At 43.0% G+C, this 19,417-nt stretch overlaps 2 protein-coding genes across 8 annotated transcripts in view; one reads left to right on the top strand and one right to left on the bottom strand.

Annotated features, from left to right (window-relative positions):
* Nucleotides 1-19,417, top strand: part of ELP3 (elongator acetyltransferase complex subunit 3) — a 154,891-nt gene that overhangs the window by 22,484 nt on the left and 112,990 nt on the right. The gene's annotated exons all lie outside the window — the stretch shown is intronic.
* NUGGC (nuclear GTPase, germinal center associated) overlaps nt 1,589-19,417 on the bottom strand; it is a 44,780-nt gene continuing 26,951 nt past the window's right edge. For 6 of the 7 annotated variants that reach the window (XM_019733161.2, XM_019733162.2, XM_074338358.1 and 3 more), the window contains 8 exons: nt 18,357-18,490; nt 13,954-14,118; nt 11,089-11,246; nt 9,405-9,543; nt 8,147-8,255; nt 7,359-7,495; nt 4,925-5,015; nt 1,589-1,837 (listed from right to left, as the gene is read on the bottom strand). In XM_019733161.2, the coding sequence (XP_019588720.2) occupies nt 1,698-1,837; nt 4,925-5,015; nt 7,359-7,495; nt 8,147-8,255; nt 9,405-9,543; nt 11,089-11,246; nt 13,954-14,118; nt 18,357-18,490 (1,073 nt within the window). In that variant the 3' untranslated portion in view covers nt 1,589-1,697. Of the gene's footprint in view, nt 1,838-2,609; nt 4,678-4,924; nt 5,016-7,358; nt 7,496-8,146; nt 8,256-9,404; nt 9,544-11,088; nt 11,247-13,953; nt 14,119-18,356; nt 18,491-19,417 lie in introns of those variants that run through there. The other variant, XM_074338359.1, reaches the window with a different exon arrangement.

Raw genomic sequence — 19,417 nt, 5'->3', positions numbered from 1 at the left:
ACCAAGCCAGTGGCACCAAACTATACTAGTAACTATTACATTTTTCACTGTGCACTTGCAGGTGTTTTTTTTTTCCTAAGCCTGTTTTACTTAAGAATGTTCTTAATGAGACAGTATAAGGTATTAATTCTGTTCATTATTGACTCTTAAGCAGATGATATTTTATTATTTTATGTGACCAAAACGGAAGTACACTTAAAGGACTTCTACTACTTTAAGGAAAAGCATTTGTATTATTGAGTTTCAAGTTGAACTTGACTTTTTTTCTATAGAACATCATTTTTACTTGCAATAACAATTGACAAACTATGGTTAATCATACATGATTAAATAGTGGACATTTTCTTGAACCAAATGAGCCTATCACTTCAAAGAGAACAACTGATAGTATTTCTTGCCATTCCTAAAATGAGCTTTTAGGAAAAAATTTGAATTTTATAAAACTTGAATCCTCTGTCATGAACTTGACAGCTTCCCAATACTTCAAGACTTTCCTGATGAAGCTAGTAGAAATATGAACAAATTGACATTTTTGTTATTATATAATGAAATGTATTGACTTTTGGAAGATCTGCTTAACTTCAGTGAACAAATATTTTCAAAATGACCAAGGCCTGATGCCACAAAATCATGCATTGGTAAAAGATACATTGAAAATATGAGATAGAAATGTATTTTAATGTAACAATATCTTAAAAGTTCACCAATATGGTTTCAGATTCCACACTGCAACTAGTCTTTAAGAAATTACCACTTGTCAAGAATGTCATATCAAAGAAGAATATCCAGAAATAATCTGAAAGACTATTAAAATATTCTTCTTTATTCCCACACTATGTCTGCATAAGACTGTATTTTTTCATGTACATCAACCAAAAAGACACACTGCGACAGACTGAATGCAGAAACAGATAAGAGAGTCCAGCTGTCTTCTATTAGGCCAGAGGATAAAAGGATTGGCAGAAGTATGAAGTAATATCACTCTTCTCACTAAAATTTTTTGAAAATTTTTTTTCATAAAAATATGTTATTTATATTCACATGTAATGGGTTAATTATTGTGACTTTTAAATGAACTAATAAATAATTATTTACCATTTTCCTCAGTTTTCATTTCGAATACAGTAAATATCAATAGGTATAACCCACATAACAAAATCTCTTTGGGGTCCTTAATAATTTTTAAGAGTATAAGGTCTCGAGATCAAAATGTTTCAGAAGTACCAGTCTGAATTAGCACTCCTGAGAAGTGATAAAGCCAGGTCTCTTGTTCAGCTGGCTCTTAAACCCATGCTGTTTGCACAGCACAAGGCCACCTCCTTACCCGAACGTCTCATCAGTATTAGGGTGGGAAATAGAATTGGGTCTCTAAAGCTTTCTTTTGCAATTGTTTTTCCAATAATATTTAGGTTTAGATATCTTTCCTTGGTGAAGTACAAGTTTCTTGTCCCTAAAGCTTTAGAACTGCACTTGGGATTCAAGATGACTCTTTTTGGCGATAGAATAAAAAAGTGAATTGATGTTGCTCAGTGATCTGCTTATGTCAGAAGTAACAATCTATTGAGGTTTATACTGTGTATAAAGCTGAGACAGTTGGGAGATGTTCTTTATTCGATTTTTCAAGACAGAAGTAATTCTGGTTATTTGGCTCCAAGCTTGTTTCTCACCCACTTGATGCTAAGCTCCAAAAAATACATTTATGTTCTGGGGGGCCCAGCTTTGCTGGGGGACATTCTCAGGAGGAAATCTTGCATGCCCTGCCGTAGCACTGCATTCTCAGCAACCTCCCTCAGGCTTCTGTGTAGCTTTTCCATCTCCTTGTATTCACTTTTGACGTCTACGGAGGAGCAGAAAGCATGCACCAGGAGTTAGCATCCTTTTCAGAAATGTTCCCAGAAAAACAACTCCCCTGAGAATCATGTTATGACCTGGGTCACTTGTCCCAGAATGTGAGATATGGAATGGGGCTTAGAGATGAGATCGTCCAATGGATTTGTTTTATAAATCACCTGATCAAATCCAGCATTCTTGCTTTTCCCTTAAGGCTTATCTCGGCAAAGAGGTCACCCTCAAAAGAACACAAACCTACCTATAAAAAAAGGTTTGGGCCATTGTAGAGTCTTTATTCGGGTTCTGCAAGAGCTCAGTGGAAGGAGATATACACAGCATATTATACAATAAATCTCCCCTAAGCGTCTCCAGGAATCTCTCTCCTTCCCCTGTTCCCTCTCCAGCAATCCCCATACTAAGTGAATTTGCTATGTTCTGGCATCTCAGGTTTTCACCCTATGATCTGTAATCAGATTATATCCCTGTGATGGTTAATTTCACCTGTTCACTTGTCTAGGCTATGGTGACCAGGTAAGTGGTCAAACATTATTCTGAAGGTTTCTTTGTATTTTTGGATGAGATTTACATTTAAATCGGTAGACCTTGAGTAAAGCAGATTGCACTCCTCATCTAATCAGTTGAAGGCCTGAGTAGAACACATGGCTGCCGCCCTACACCCCCCCACACACACACACTCCCACCTCCACCTCCCCCAGCCAGAGGGCATTCTCCAGCAGACTGTCACATTGCCAGTGAGACCTTCCCACCATACCCTGTCTCCTACTCTCAGCCCTCCCTCTCCCCTTTCCTTGCTTTATTTTTCTCCATAGCATGTATCACCCTTTGGCATGCTTCTTATTTTGTGTATTGTTCTGCTTATTGCCTGCCTTCTGCTCTCTGGGCTGTAAGCTCTGTGCAGAGATTTTTGTCTGTGTTGGTCACTGCTGTATCCACAACACATAGAACACTGCCTAGTACCTCGGAGGAGATGATAATCACTTGTGGAGTGAATGCGTACTGTCCACGACTGTGATTTACATCCTTACACATCTTGCCTTACTCCAAGCGGGGACTGTTGTAGACCTCTTTGGCACCAGACACAGCACTCCCTACATAGTGTATGTTTGCTGTTGATGGTGAAGAAAAGGAAATGATCTTAAATTATGGCAGGAGCAGTTTACGTCAGACTCAGGGAACATTTTCTGGGTGCGAGACCTGGACAGTTGTGAGATAGGGCAGGGGCAGGGCCTCCAAGAAAAACCATTCACTGCTAGTTGGAGACAAAAGACTAGTAAATCAAGATGAGACAAGACCAGCCAGAACTGGCCATCACAAAGATGGCGAGGAGAGTCACCTCCAAGTGACCTCCAGCCACACTATATGTCATGTAATAATCTCCACACTAAATAACACACCCGCCAGCTCCATGACACCTCCAGAGAGGACCATATAAGGATAAAAAGGGGGTGTATCTCAAGTTCCTGGAAAAACCCACCCCTTCTGAGAACTAATAAGATTATTCTTCCCCCTATTCCCATATTAAAAGCTTAACTAATAAAAACCACAGCCATAAGGAGAGAAAGTCAGATCTCTCTCTGCCGAAGGGCAGCCTGTGCTCTGCCTATGGAGTAGATTTTATTCAATAAACTACTTTCGCTTTATTTCCTGGCTCACACTTGAATTCTTTCCTGTGCAAAGCCAAGGACCCTCTCTCCTGCAAGAGTTGGAAGACCTTTTGGCAAGTATGAGTTCTTTAAAGAAGACACAGTTGGATGACCATAATCTTCAAAGAGATTCCTGTGAAGGCCTTGACAGAAAGTCATGAGAGGGTCCAAAAAATTACAGGTTGAGAGTGTTCTATCTCCTTCCCATTAGAAGCGGTTAGATGTCCATCTAAGCAGCCAGAGGTGGGGATAATGTTGATTTCCAGAGATAGGTAAGTGCAGGATGGACGTTTCGAAGCAGCAGATGTGGCTTTTAGCTCTGCTCGCTTTCACCCCAACACACTCAATGGCATCAGATCTTTTTTTTTTTTCCCCAGCAGGCAACTATGTACATGGTTTAAAATTTAAAAGGCACAACATATACAGAGTGCAAAGTAAATCTCTCACCTTTCCTGTCCCTCAGCCTCCAAGTTCCTCTCCTTAGAGGCAACTAGTGTGACCAGTTTCTTTTGTATCCCGCAGAGATTTTTATGCATATACATATGTATTTCCTTTTTTCTTTCACAAATGGCAACATACTCCACACATTTTTGCTTTTTTCCACTTTACAATATATGCTGGAGATTGTTTCATATTGCTACTATCTATGTTCCTTTTAACAATTGCACAATCCTCCACTAGTTGTACACCTGTTAACTTCACCAGTGCTCTCGTGACAGATATTTGCATTGTTCCAATATTTGACATCATCAGCGATGCTTCCCTGAATAACCCTGGCCACATGCCATTCTGCTCATGTACAAGGATATCATAGGATGAATTCCTAGAAATAGGATCGCTGAGCCAAAGGATGGGTGCATTTTTCATTTACTAGAAATTGTCCAATTGCTTTTTGCACCAGTTTATGCTCTCCGGTTTACATGCCGCCTCGTAGAGCCCATGGCATGGAAGGGAGATGGTTGCTTGCAACAGAGCACACAGGTGTTGCATCCACAGACTCCTGGAGGAGGAAGAGAAACCCTTCTCCACCACCACCACCAGATAGTGAGGCTTTTCATGAGAAGGTATCAACTTAAAAGAACAAGTTTATGGAGCTAGTAGGGCAGAATCATAGATTTGTATTTGCCTCTTTCCAGCTGTGGATCGTGGGCCCATCATCTCATCTGAGTCTCTGTTTCTGCATCTGCAAAATGGAGTAATAGTATCTACGCCTGAGGGCTAATGTGAGAATTTGATGAGGTGTTGTGCACAGAGCCTGAGTACAATGCTTTGTCTCGGTCGGGTACTCAGCAAAGGGAGGGGCGATCATAGTTATCATCTCCATTCCTTCCCCAAAAAATTCTTCCTAACTTCTTTAAATCCAGTAAAGAATGACCTCAGCTAGGGCGGTCTGCAAGCTCACCCTTTATGCAAAGGTTTTATATATTTACCTGCAAGCTCCTTGTAGAGACCATCCCCCTGGGATGAAGCAAGGGTCAGCATGGTGGCGATACTGCCCTTCACCTTCTCTGTGATTCCATTCTGCACAAAAAAGGATGGTCATTCTGTTAGGATGGCACAGCCCACGAGACAGGGAATCTTATGAAGGGGACCCCACCCAATCCGGGAATCAGTGTGTAAGACTGGGGTTACCAAAATCAAAGTCAGGTCCAAGGTGGGCCATTTTAGAGTACATGGAATGGCTCAGGAGTCAACAGGGCAAAGTTTCTGTGGGGTCCCACCTGTCACAGCATCTCCTCCCCTGCCTATCAAGTCTCATCGGGGATTGTCCCTCTGGTGCTGACCGACTGAGTCAGGCGCTAGTGAGGACACATGGAAGAATAAGGAGAGTACAGCAACCACAGACACGGAAAAAGAGGGAGAGCACTGGCCACCATCCACCATCTCATCACGTATCTAGTCCCTGGATACACGTTGATTGAGTACCTGCTTTGTGCAACATACCGTACTTGACATACCTGTTTCTTCTCCCTAACTCCTAACAAATGTCTTCTTACTCCTCTGTCCTTTTATCACCTGAAACCATTTTCCCTCTTCTAACCATCTCTTCCTTCCCTTTGAAAAATACCCAACACTTTCCTCTAGCCTGACAGAGCCTCGTTTTGAACCTGGATCTCCTGACTCCAAGTCTTATGCTTTTTTTTCCTTCAACACACCAGGCCAAGTACCCTAAGCTCCAGTCTCAGCTCTTGCTCTGAGCCATGAGCTAGTAACTTAAGCCCTCTGAGCATTAGATACGCTGTCCATAAGACCAGAGAATGGGAACGCTCTGTGGTCTTGCCCCATTTCAACTTCCTACATTGCTGTCATTGAAGATACATTTGAACATGGTCAATGTACTAAGCTTTTGTTTGTTTGTTTGTTTTTAGTGGAATTTTTCCTTGGTCACCTGAAGGCCAATTTCTATATATCCAATGGGGACTGGGTGCCATAGAGGTTGGCCAGTTTTCTGCATAGATTTACAGACTGTGATAATATGTTAAATGACAGAAAGAAAACTGCTACTGGTATACGAGATACCTCTTAGCCTATTCTAAGAGCAATTACATGCTTTTTCTGTATTGTAGAGAAAGGCATTTTCCAAAACTGCAATGAGGGTGCAGAGTGGTGGTGGTTGGAGGTTGGCGGGGGGGCGTTGAGCTAAAGTAGGCAGGAGACATTTCAGGAAGTAGGTTGGTTCAGCTGTGGACCAAAATAGCCACTAGCCAGGTTCCTTGGGAGGCTGGGAGAGGGTCCGTTAAACCTGGACTGAGGCAGAAGAATTGGGAAACTCACATGGCCAGGGAGGGACCAACATGTCCTAGACTAAAACAATTTATGTTACCTGGGGGTGGGGTGGCCGGCTAAGAGACCCAGGGCTGAGACAAGATGGCCCAAGTATACTTGCCAGAAACACTTAGGTTCAAGGAAACTGTTAGGAACTATCTTCTGAGATAGACAGAATCAAACCTAAATATGTGCTAGGAACTATAAATGTCGGAGCCATAATAGTTTATTGGCATTTATTTATTGATATTTTATGTAAATAAGACATTTCCCTCATAAAAAATCCATCTTGAGATTATGTTTTTGTTGAAGACCCTGGAGTGTCAGATCCTCGCTCTGTAACTTACGAGCTGTATGGCCTTTTATTACACTGTTCTCTGCCTCAGTTTCCTTACCCATAAAATGAGAACAAGAATCGTACAGTCACCCCTCCGTATCCAAGGGGCATCTGTTCCAGGACCCCTCACTGATACCCAAATCCGAAGATGCTCAAGCCCCTTATATAAGATGATACTGTTTTTCGCATATAACCTGTATTTGCATACAGCAAGCTATGCCTACACATTACTTTCTTCCTTTCTTCGTGTGGACTCAGTCTAGCGCTCAGTGTGTGGCAAATTCAAGTTTTGCTTTTTGGAACTTCCCCCACACTCCCCAATATTTTCAATCTGTGGATGATTGAATTTGACAATGTGAAACCTGTGGATACAGAGGACCGAGTGCATTTACCTGACAGATTCACTGGAGATGAAATGAGCTAATGTGTGTAAAGATCTTAGGATGTCATCTAGCTATTACAGTTGTCTACTGATGACTTATGAAAGAGGAAAAGTGCAGGAGAGGGCTGAGGGGCTGCATTCTGAAGTCACAGCGCCAGAGAGGAGACTGACCCTAGCATGCAGTGGCAGTGAAGGAAGAATGCCAACGCCAGCTGGCCTCCTCTCCCGGCACTGTGGCCATTGGTTGGAAGGCAGCTGGCTCTATTTGGGCCCATTGGGCCCAAACTGCTACTACTTCTTCCGTCTTCTGTGCCCACTTCCTCTCTTCCCCCAGGAGCCTGTCTCTCGGGCTGGAATTCAGACTACGGATGAGGCATACCTTCAGCTGCTGAAACTGGTGCTGCATCCTTTCTTGAGCCCTTTCAAACATGCCCTCAGCCACCTGCCGGTCCACCCCTCTTCTGATGATGTCTTTCATCCTCTCGCATGCTTTTTTGCCAGTGATCTGAGCGGCCTCTGGAAAAAATGGGAGCCACAGTCACACCCCAAGGACTTGCTTAGAAATCTTTAGCATCAGAAAGAAAGAGAAGCAGACAAACGAAAACTATATGCATATACACACACTTCCATATGTTCATATACATAGCACCATTTTCCACCCAGTGGAAATAATTTAATAATAATATGATACCAAAAACCTAACACCCAATATTTAGATAACTGTGATCCAGGAAACCTGAGTGAAGTAAGCAGAAGCTTATAAAATTCCACCCCTGCTCTCCAAAAAAAAAAAAAAACAAGACTCCAAAATGAGAAGGAGCTGGAAAGTGAATTTACCAATACTTATAAAAAATAAGAATGAGAACTGGATGATGGATTTTATAGTTTAATTAGTAATTAGCTGAAATGGAGCTTAGGGAGGAGAAGCAAGATGTCTAGATAAAGGGTGGCCAGAAGGAACTGGAAACACACAGATAAAATGGGTTCATGAATTACCTCTCTCTACACCCTTGCAATTATTTGGTTTTGATGTGTAAACCAGGAGTGTTACAGGGACTTAGGATGCAGGAAGACAAATACTTGGTGGGGGAGCAGCAGAAAAGGGTCCTAAAGGAGCGGATAGGAAGACCCCAGAGAAAGCAGAAACGTTTTTCCCAGAGCCCCCACCTTCATAACAGGGCTTCAGGTCGTTCTGAACGGAGGTAGTGAGAGACTCATAGATTTTCCTCTTCTTTCTGAGGATGTGTTCCTCCAGGCCTCCCAGGATGGCGCTTATCTGAGAATCCACATTTAAAAGAGGCCATTTGCGTCAACTTCTTCAACAGAAGCAGGTCAGGTGTTCCCGCGTGTGGCCATGATTTCCCTCTGCCTTAGGTTATGGTTGGCTGTTCACATGATTCCACAACTAGGTTGTGAGCTTCTCAGAGGCAGGACCTTATATCCCAAAGTGCTTCCCACAGAGCCTGGCACCTACAAACAACTCGTTAAGGATTTGCTGAGTTGAACTGAGGCACATGCAAGGTGCAGGAATAGGCCCTCTTTGGGGAAGGGCAAGGGGAGGCACAGGCTATTTCTGTAGTGTTGCCATGTGATTTGGGCTGGGCCTGTGCTCTGGACTGAATATTCGTGTGTCCATCCTCCCAAACTTCATATGTTGAAAGGAGGTGAGGTCTTTGGGGGTGATAAGGTTATGAGGAGGGGGCTTATTCCCCTCATAGAAGAGGCCCTAGAGGGCTCCTTTGTCCTTCTGCCAGGCGAGGTTACAGTAAAAAGCCAGCTGTCTATGAACCAGGAACTGGGCCGACCAGACACCAAATCTGCCTGTACCTTGATCTTGTACTTACAAGCCTCCAGAACCATGAGAAATAAATTTCGGTTGTGTATAAGCTACCCAGTTTATGGCATTTTGTGATAGCAGCCCAAATGGACCAAGACAGCCTAGATGGAAATGGGTCACAGACAAGAGTCTCGAATACTCAAAACTGAAAAATGATCTGCAAAAGACACAGCATTTTTTTAAAAAGCTTCACTGCTTTGGATAATACTTCATAACATTGGTAAAAATGATCAATAGGTTAGTGAAAATGTTATAAGTGGATTCAACTTGTTGTACATCTGAGGATTCTTTGAAGGTTCTTCCTGAGAACTGAGTCTACTTTACAATCTCAGCATTTACTATCGTTTGCAGTAGAACAGTGGAACAAAGCTGGCCCGAGTGTCTTACACCTTGATAGTGGTCTCAGGGCCACCTCTCTCTCTCCCCGTCCCACTATGTTGTGTATTTCACAGCACCTGCTATTAGATACGCCCAGACCCTGGACACTGCAAGGAAACAAGCAGGGAGAGACAGGCAGTGTCCAAAATCATGTTGGGAAGAAAACCACTACCAAACCTCACTACCCTCTTCACCATAGAAGGACCTTACCTCTTGGATCAGGAAACTTTTTTTGTAGCTATCATGTTTCCATCCATTCCTTATTCCAATTTCCATCATTTTCTCCTGCAGAGAGTGCTTAAAAGCATCTATGTGAGGCATCAAAGCGGAATTGGTGGGTGTTCCAGCCCTACAGAAGAAAGCAATGTAAAATGTTAAGAGATGATAGTAGCTATTGTGAGACTGAAACAAAGAGGAAACCAGCTGGTATCATTTTATTAATTTTAAAGAGAATGGGGGGTGAGATCTAACAGTTATCACATTCCTATCATGAGCCAGGCACTGTGTTGTGCTGGCCCTTGACATAAAAATCTATAAAATCAGTGCAGTGATGCCCATTTTACAGATAAGAAAACTGAGGTTTAGAGAAGATTGCTGATGTGTTCAAGACCACACAGCTAGTAAGTGGCAGAGCCAGGCTTTGGATACTGATCTGTTTCATCTAGAAACTCAGTCTTTCCACGGCCAAGATGTTTCCACTTGAAAGGATGAAACTCGAACTACACCTTAAGAGATAGGGAAGATTTAGGAAAGTGAAAAGAAGAAGGAGTTGTTCTCCGTTGGGACAACATAGTGAACAAAGTTTCAGCAGGTTCCAGGAGTAAGACGCAGCAGGTTATAGAGGAGAGGGCATAGGCTTGAAATGCTAGCTCTTTAATTACGAGCGGGGAAAGCTGTATAACTCCCCTGAATCTCAGTTGGTTCTCTTATAAAAAAAACAGAGCACTTCAGAGGGTTATTGGAAGGACGGGATGAGACAATGCACACAGAATACTTAGCACAGTTCCCGGGACATCTCAGCTGCTCTTTGTTCCCCTCCAGGCTGGCTAAAGCAGAGAGATGACACTGGGCCACAGCCTGGGGAGAGATCAGATAGGCCAGTTTGGAGGCCAGTGGAATATCTTGAATGCCATTCTAAGGAATTTGGAGTTTACCCTACAGACTTGTAAACAATGGGTGGGGTGGGGTGGGCGTAGGTGGAAGGGCCTGATCCCAAAAGAGTTTAAAGGAAGATGGGGGCGGGGGAGGAGGGCACGCAGTAAGAATCAAACCCAGGTGGAATGGTTCGAGCAGCAGCAGGTAGTAAACCAGGTAAAATGCCAGAGAAGGAGCAAGACTGGGGATAGGCTGGGATGTTAGGAGATTCTGTTTCTGTTGATGGAGGAAAAGATTGGAGGTCAAGGGAGAACGGAAGGAGGGCGCCTGAAGGTACCTACGGCCCCACCCAGGCCATGTTTGTGAGCATGCTGTGTGTCGAAAACAAACACAGAGTCCTGGGTGAGCCACTTTTCCTTTTGGCATTCAGGGAAATTTATGAAGGTCATGTGTTTGCTTAATTCCACACTCTCCAACCAAAATACCCTGTCCTGGGCTCAGAGCCATAAGAAAATGTATCCTCTACTGCACGTATGAGATATTTGAAAAATAATGGGAATCATAATATTAGTCTGAAAGCAACATCTCCACTGCACTCCAGGTCACCATGGGAAATTTTCAAGTAAACCCAACCAAGAAGGCTTTTGTGTTTTGCCAAAGAGAAAGCTTTCCTCCTCAAGTTGCAAGCTACTCTTTACACGTCCAGATCCAAAGCACAAATTCTTCAAGATGAAACTCTGGCCCAACATTCTTCAGATGTTTGTTCACAAAGAAGGAGCGAGATGAAAAGAGCCTTTACCTAAAAATGCCTCCAAAGACGGGATCAATCTGGTCATAGATGGGCTGAGTGATGGCTGCGTTCAGATCTATTCTTGCCAGAGTCCTGGAGGCGTAGATGCCGTTTTTCAGGCAAACAGCTTTCAGCGTCTGGTGAAAACCCTGGTTCCCTCTACTCCTCTAGATAGTGAAACAGTAAGTTAGTAAAGGTCGGGGGTATTCACGAGAATGTCACAGGCTCGGAATTGCATTGCCGTTAGCCAGAGGCTAGTACCAAGAATCACAGGGAAGAGTAGCGACACCATGCTCTTTCAACATACTATTAAGCTAGACAAAGAGAGCAGCCGTCATGCCTCTAGTCGGTGGGGTGCCCCTGCTCTGGACTTTCAACATGCCCTGTGCTCACGTGGCTCACACCTCCTCTTGTACAGTTTTGTGCTTGTCTCATTAGGCTCCTCTACTAGACCATCAGCTTGTTGAGATCAGCCACAGCATCTTATCCATCTTGATGGCCTTGCCATCTGGCAAGGGCACAAGTCGTACTTGAAAAATATTTGTTAAATGAGCAATTATTAAATGAAAATGTGCGACGACCCGACTGGGAGTATCTGTTTCACATTTTTGCAAGCGTAGTCCAATTTTTTTTATATACTTTTGCTTAAATATTTAATGAAAGGCAATTTGATTTGTAGATCTTTGTACTATTTGTCTCAGAGAAATAAATTCACAGTCAGAGGGAAACAAAAAGATGAGGAAGCTAGAGCTGTAAGAGACATTGATAAATTTTAGCCAGATGGTGATTCTTAGTAAAGAGGAAAAAAAATACATTTGTATTGACTGAAATTTCAGTACAGGGCTTTGGGAGCATTATTCAATGATATGTGTTTTAAAGAAATCTCTTTCAAGTGAATGGCTGGGTGGCATGATAGAATTATTTAAGAACTATCTTAATATTCTTCCCTTTCACTTAATGTTATAATATGAGCATTTCCTCAGTTTATTGTAAATACTTTCAAAACATTATTTTAATAACCAAACAATATATCATATGAATGTGTAATAATTCATTTTACCATTCTCTTGTTATTAGGTATTTAGGTTACGTTATGTTACATATGACATTAGCATACACATGTTTGCCCAAATTTCTGATCACAAAAGCAAGTTGCTGATCTAATAGGAATGCCCTGGTATGTGTACAATCGCAGAGAAAGAAGCCATGAAAGGGCTGATGAGAGAGAGTCCAATTCATGGGGGGAAGTCGTGGTGAAGGACTGAAGATGGCTGATACTGCTCCTTCCTCTTACAAGCGAATCGTCTCAAAGGAGTGGTCTCCCACCCATGCCTTCATGTTCTCAGTGCTCATTTGCTCGTTCACTTTTTGTGATCTGGGATCTTTTATCATCCTATGGAAACAGTTCTCTCCAGGGTCACTTAGTTACCTATTGCTATGAAACAAATTACTCCAAATTTAGTGGCTTCAAATAACTATAAGTGTTTCTTATCTCTCGCTGATTCTGCGGTCAGGAACTCGGATTGGTGTTGGCTTGGTTGGTGTTTCACAGTTCACTTGGTGGCCAGGCTGTGTGGCCAAGGTTAAAAGGCAGATAAATGCCACCCACAGAAGAGACCAGTGCAGGCTTCAAGGTCACTGAGAACAGATAACATGCACACCAGGCTCAAGTGGTACCACCTTGACTTAGAGCAAGAGGAGAAAAAGTATGCATAAGATTCAGCCCCTTGCAGTGCCTGGGTCCTTCATGACCAGTGAATTCACCCCACAGCTGATGCAGGAGATGTAGCAACATACATCCCACTTTGTGCTGCAGTACAAGGACCCAAGCCCACTCCCACAGATCTGAAATACAGAAAACTAGGAGCTTGCCTGAGGGCCTTGGTTGCTAGCACTAAGTGGAACAAAGGAGTACACATTGAGCATGAAACTGGGGAAGACATTCCCACACAAGGTGTTCCAGGCCCAAGGCCCATTCTTATTTAGCCAAGTGAGGGTCAAAAGACTGCATGAATTTGCTGGTCTTTCCCATCTGCTGGCCAGTTCTGGCTCAGAGCTTCTCCATAAGGTTCTGACAGGTTTCAGATGCGATGACGGTCACCTAAGTGGGGCTGAAGGATCTGTTTCCAAGGAGGCTTCCTACAGGGCTGGCAAGGCGGTGCTGGCTATTGGTGGGGGATCTTGGCCCCTAGTCACGTGGACCTCTCCACACTGATGCTTGACTTTAGTACATGGAGGCTGGCTTCCTAATGAGGGAGTGATCCAAGAGACCAACGTGGAAGCCTCAGTGGCCTTTGGTGACCTAGCCTCAGAAGTCACACTGTCCCTTCTACAGTACTCTACTGACCAGAGGCCAGCCCTGATTCAGTGAGAGAGAAGATTCCACAAGGCATGAATACCAGGAGCTAAGGCTCCCTGGGGCCATCTTGGAGGCTGCCTATTACAGTCACCAATGAATACTCTCAATGGCCAAATCCAATTGCCTTTTTCTTAGCCCAATTTTCTTTAACCCCTCAGGAGTATCTGAAAATCTCCTTAACAAACTTCTTTGCCTTGGTTTTGTTATTGGAAAAAAGAAATTAAGCATTTCACTAAAAGTAAGTACCAAAAATAAGAAAAGCATTACACTATTTCCTTCTATTATCTCTCAGACTAATCTTTCTTAGCTCACTCTCCTGGATCCTCTTTATTCTACTTCCTAAATGTGGCCTTTGTGTGAGGTTATGTCATATTGTCCTTCTCTCTACTCCTCAATACCATTCACTCCTAGAGACCTGACTATCAGTTTCTCACAAGTGACTCTCAAATCCTGACCTTGGGGATCAGGCAGACCTCACCCAACATCACAGGTTTTCCCTGGAAAGGGCCACTCACCACCAGGCACGCCCCAAGGATCCGTCGATAGGAAGTCCTGGCATTTCTGACCCCTTCTTGCAGGGGCTGCACTATGGGGGCAAAGCACTGGTCGATGGCCTTCTCCAGCAGCTGTATCTTCTCTTCCACAAATCCCCGCAGGCCACTCATGTGCAAGTACTCATTCTGGGGACAGGGACAAAGGAACATGAGGCCACCCTCTCCCTAAAGGTACCTTCTCCTCAAACTTTGCTTCCTTTAAGCTTGATTTAGCCTGAGCTCATCACCCACAGTTGACTTCTCCCTATCATCCCAATAAAGCGTCCCTCAGTGCATGAACCTCTTTAAACTTTGTGGGATTGGAGAGTAGAACAAATATAGGCTTCCTGCAACTTTCTTTGGGTATACAATCCGTTAGGCTATTTGGGGGAGCACCTATCTAAGGAAAAATCCAATTGTTAACTAAAGCAGATTTTTTCCAATGACATCTGATTCGACAAACATTTAATGTGCTTTGTGCACAAAGCAGTTTTTGAGGCTAGTGTTCCTCAAACGTTAATGTGTATACATGTCACCAAGATAATTTGTTCAAATCTGAGGGCCTAGGAGTCTACATTTCTAGCAAGCCCCCAGGTGAGCCTGATCTACTGGACCCTGGACCACACTTTGAATTGAAAAGCTACAGGACCACAAAAATAAAGACATGGTCCCTTCTTCAAAGGAGAATACAGTCTAGTCAAGGAGGAAAATATCTATTCAAATAATACAAGGGAGGCGCCACCAGGGACAGCCTTGACCTGTAGGTTCCAAATTGGGAACTCCAGTATCTGTTCTCTGTGTGAGAATCTTGAGGGACCACGTAGTCCCTGCCGGTAGCACACGGAAGCCACAAACCTCAGTTCATCACTTAAGGTCCTTCCTAGCCAGGTCTCAACCAACTTCTTCAGCAGTGCCAGCTCTCTGTTGGCCCGAAAAACCCTCCCATGTAGTTGCCCATGATCTTGCTACCATTCCCCAAATGTGCCATTCTTTGTGTGACCTCCATGCTTTTGCACATGCTGTTCCCACCTTCTCATCCTTCCAGACAAAGCTCAAAAGTCACTTCCCCTGGGATGTCTTCCCTGACTCCCCCAGAGGCAGAGTGGGGGCTCTCTTTCCTGTACTCCCATGGCATTTTGTACATCCGTGTGTTACAGCCATCCTCCTGCTGTGCTATGTCTCTCTCATTCCATGTCTCCTGCCCTGGACTAGGAACTTGCCAAAGGGACAGACTGTGTTATTCATGTTTGTTTATTCCGAGGCATGGCACAGAGAGTGTAGTCCATAAATATCTGTGGAATGAGTGAGTGGCATGGAGAAACTATGGATAATGTAGGCTTTTAAATTCTATTCCAAATTTGATGACAGAAATAGCTCTTGAATTGATGTGTGACCTTACACAGATGATTTAGCTTCTCTGGATTTTGACTGCCCCATCTTTGAAGTAAGTGAATGGGGCTCAAAGATCCTGAAAACAGCTTCAATCAAACTCCCACACTCTGTCTTAGAGTTGATGAGTTTTAGAGTTTAAGGAAACTATTTAGCTTTAGGCATGTCTCAGGGATTTTTGTAGTTTCACTGGTGAGAATTCTGTAAGCCATATTTTTTTCCAGAGTGCCTTCTAGATTCTTTTCAGTTTGTGGCTGGTGATCAAAACGAAATAAGAAAGAAGTCACGAAAAGAAAATCTATGGGCAAGATTCTCACAAAGTCTCACTCTCAACAAATCCGTGTTGAAAAAATAAAAATGATAAGAAAGGGGAGGGCTGGGAATAAAAGTAACAAAGGGAAGGGCTGACACCTACTATGAATAAAAATTCACTTGACATCGAGATGTCATAATCAACCTCCTATTGATTCTTAAAAATAATGACTAGTTAAAATCACTAATCACCCAAACTCTAATTTTTTTGGTTTGAAGCACAATCTTAAAAAATGATCAATCATGCATTATTTTAGGTTTGATTTTTTTCAGAATGCAAGGGAACTGTCAAAACTCTTGCCTTCCAACTTTCTATCAAAGAACAAAGACTGAGACCAATATCTGAGGCCAAAGAATTTTAAGGAAATCTGCTGGCAACTCTCTAAAAGCTAATCATGGAAGTGCCAACCAGCCCCCTCCTCTGTGTTTTCTGTCACCTGGAGTCTGGCTGCAGGGATGGGACTGTGCCCTTACAGGGACTACACCTCTGGATCAGCAGAGAAGAGCACGGGTGGGGCAGGCACTCTGAGTTTGATTGCAAAATGCCTTGTCCTTCTGTTTGTAACATAAAGCAACCACACAGAGCACCACATTTGATGGGTTTTCCATCAGCACTTCCAAAAGCAATCTTTTGCTGGCAGGGAGGCAACTTTCACCCTGAAGAACTTTTTCAGGAAGTTAGAAGGTTAAACCCTTCCCCAGTGTTTCAGAGGACAAAAGTCAAATGAGAAAATCTCAGATTCCAGGACATTTTGGTTTGTCTGTCTGTTTGTTTTTTTCCCCTCACAGAACTAGACAAATAGAAGGCATAAGAAATACGATGAAAAAGACAGTGAGTTTTGCTCCATATGTCACTTGTACATAGAATTTAGAAAATGTGGATGTTTGAGCAAAACTGTGTAGACAGCCCACTGACAGTTGGTATTGCTTACTTTTCATGTAAGTCAAGTCTCCATTATCTGTCTCTCCTTGCCACTCCTCAGGCCATCCCAGGTTCACTGTCCCACAATCTCAAGGTCCCACAGGACCTTGAACTCTCACAGAGCCCTATGGGTGCACTGTCTTAGCCCCTTCCCTGTTCTGCACAACAAGAAGTCAAACAACTCGGTTGTGCAAATCTGACAAGTGAAAGTAAGTGTGGAATTGAACACTCACCACCTAAGAACACACCAAGCCTATTTATTCATCGCTTACTATAGCAAGGGTATCAGTCACCATCACAACGTTTGGCAGAGACTCAAGGGCAGGCAGAGGGGTGCGAAGGCTTGATCGGAGGTGACAGAATGGGGAAGCTATAGTGCGCTAACTAGAAGCAAGGATCTTACATGAGCCAGTAGGGTACGTATTTGGCTTTCTTTGCTTGGTCCTAAGTTGGGCACAGGGATAAAGATTAGGGAAGCTGTCAGTTATTAACCAAGGTCTGGCCGTTTGGGGTCATTTGTGACAGAAGGTATTGTTTAGCTTCTTGGATTGTGACTAGAGATAGCAGTCTAACTTCCTACAAGTCTAACATACAGCAGGCTGGCTTCCTGAGCTGTTCTTTGTCGATAAAGATTAGTTTCCTAGGCAGGTTGCTGCCGCTTGTAGGCCACAGTTTTTACTTTATACAGTTGACCCTTGAACAATGCAGGCATTAGGAGTTAGTTACCCCTGTAACAGTAGAAAATCCACATGTAACCTTTGACTCCCCAGAAACTGATCTAAATGGCCTACTGTTGACCAGAAGCCTTACTGATAACATGAAGAGTTGATTAACATATATTTTGTATGTATATGTATTAAATACTGTATTCTTACAATAAGGTAAGCTAGAGAGAAACATGTTATGAAGAGGATCATAAGAAAGAGAAAATACATTTACAGTACTATACGTATTTATCTAAAAATATCTGCACATAAATAAACCCATGTAGTTCAAATCCGTGTTGTTTAAGGGTCAACTGTCTGTGATTGTCCCTTTGTAATTCAGTCCCTCACAAGGAAGCAAAGCAGTGGGTGATTGATTCCAGTAACAGATTTTTCTCCAAAACTCTGTCAAGATTCTCATCTAGCAGCTTATCCCTCTTATTTTAGAGAGGGGGAAAATCATCCATTCAAGAGATAAATTTGTCCATTACTACGAAAAACGTAACTTTTAACTGGTCATTCAGAAGGCCTCCATTCTAGACTGTGGAGATAAATATGTAAACTCTGCTGAAAGCCCCTCCTACTTTCCTTCCTCTCACTTCATTTTACTGTGCCGCTCTGAGTGTGGGGTTCTGACAGTACCAGGGCATGACGGGAGTCCACAGACAGATGAAAACTCTTTGGACTGTATGCATACACATGCCTCTGGACAAGAACCAAGAATTGTCTATTCTGCGAGAACTAAACATATCGCTCCTGCCATCGCTTAAACACATTCCATCTCATTCAAGTCTCAGGAGAGGGGAAAGGAGCAACACACCAGTTTTACGTTTTCCTCTCAGCCCATTTGTCCCAGGTAAAATGTTATTTCTTTCTTTTTTACTCAGATGTTATAGTTTTAACCCTCTTGTTATCTTTCTGTCCCCTTTAGATTCTCTGGGCTTAGCATCTTCCTTCGCTATGAAACGAGAAAATATTATACTTCCCTAACTTGGTAAAAGGGAATGTTCTGCCCGGGGTGGGGGGCAGGGAATACACAGCCCAGGTGGAGTCCATACCGGCAGGTTGTCTGTGCAGCTGAAACTGTCTGTGAGAAGCAATAGGCCAAAGGCTTCTGTGACATACTTGGTCACCATCCTCCTCTTCTTGTCCAAGAGCCTTTTCCTGATATATTCTCTCAACTTGGGGATTTCTGGAATTCACAGGCACCACAAACAATTTTACAAGAGCAGAGTTCATAGTGAATAGAATTCATAAAAATGCACAGCTACGGATGGCAACCTGAATTCACTACTGTTGAAGTCCTGTGTGGACTGAGTGCCCACTAAACCACCCTTTCAGAGAAACTTTCCCCCAAGTCTAGGCTCAACAATAATGAATGGTAGATCAGCAATGATGAATATGAGTTTTATTTAGCGGTATGAAACAAGCTGTGTAGAAAGGGCAGGCTGGTTAAGAAAATTGGCACTTCCCTCTGGATGGGCACGTACGTAAAAAAACCAAAGGTGCTCACATTTCTAGCCTCAGCTCTCCAGGCCCCCTAGTTTTTCTATCTATATCAAATAACCCATAATCAAAACAGCTTCTGTTTGCTCTAGAAAGAGATAAGAACCTCTGACAGGTGGGATTCTAGATTAGAAACTTACCTTAGCCCTAACCTTTTGTTAGTCAGATAACAGATGTCACACTACAATTTTCCCCATTATTCCTATAAGTCTAAGTTTTCCTATATTATTCTTTGTGTGTGCCATGTTATTTCTTTTATATCCTTGTTCTCCCCCTTTTCTGGGAACATTTCACACCTACTGCTCCTTTCACACTCATCCGTGTCTCATGAAATGCATGCACATTTTCAGCTCAGGTCAAAGTCAAGGTCAGATCCTGCCCACTTATCCCGTTTTCACTGCGTTTTCACTGAGTGTTCTAGTGACCCAGATTTCCAGGTTCTCTGAACTGCTATTGTACTCATAGCCCTATTTAACAAAGCCTTATTTTTACTTTGATTTTTGCACAGGGCTTACTATTCAGTCCTCATCGAGATTTTAAGTTATATCAAGAAAGGTGCCATGTCTTCTACTTTTCCCCCGTAAAAAGCATATAATAGATACTCAGTAAATTC

The sequence above is a fragment of the Rhinolophus sinicus genome, linkage group LG07 (genome assembly GCF_036562045.2).
Source record: "Rhinolophus sinicus isolate RSC01 linkage group LG07, ASM3656204v1, whole genome shotgun sequence".
Lineage (NCBI taxonomy): Eukaryota > Metazoa > Chordata > Mammalia > Chiroptera > Rhinolophidae > Rhinolophus > Rhinolophus sinicus.
This window is presented reverse-complemented; position numbering and strand designations above follow the sequence as displayed.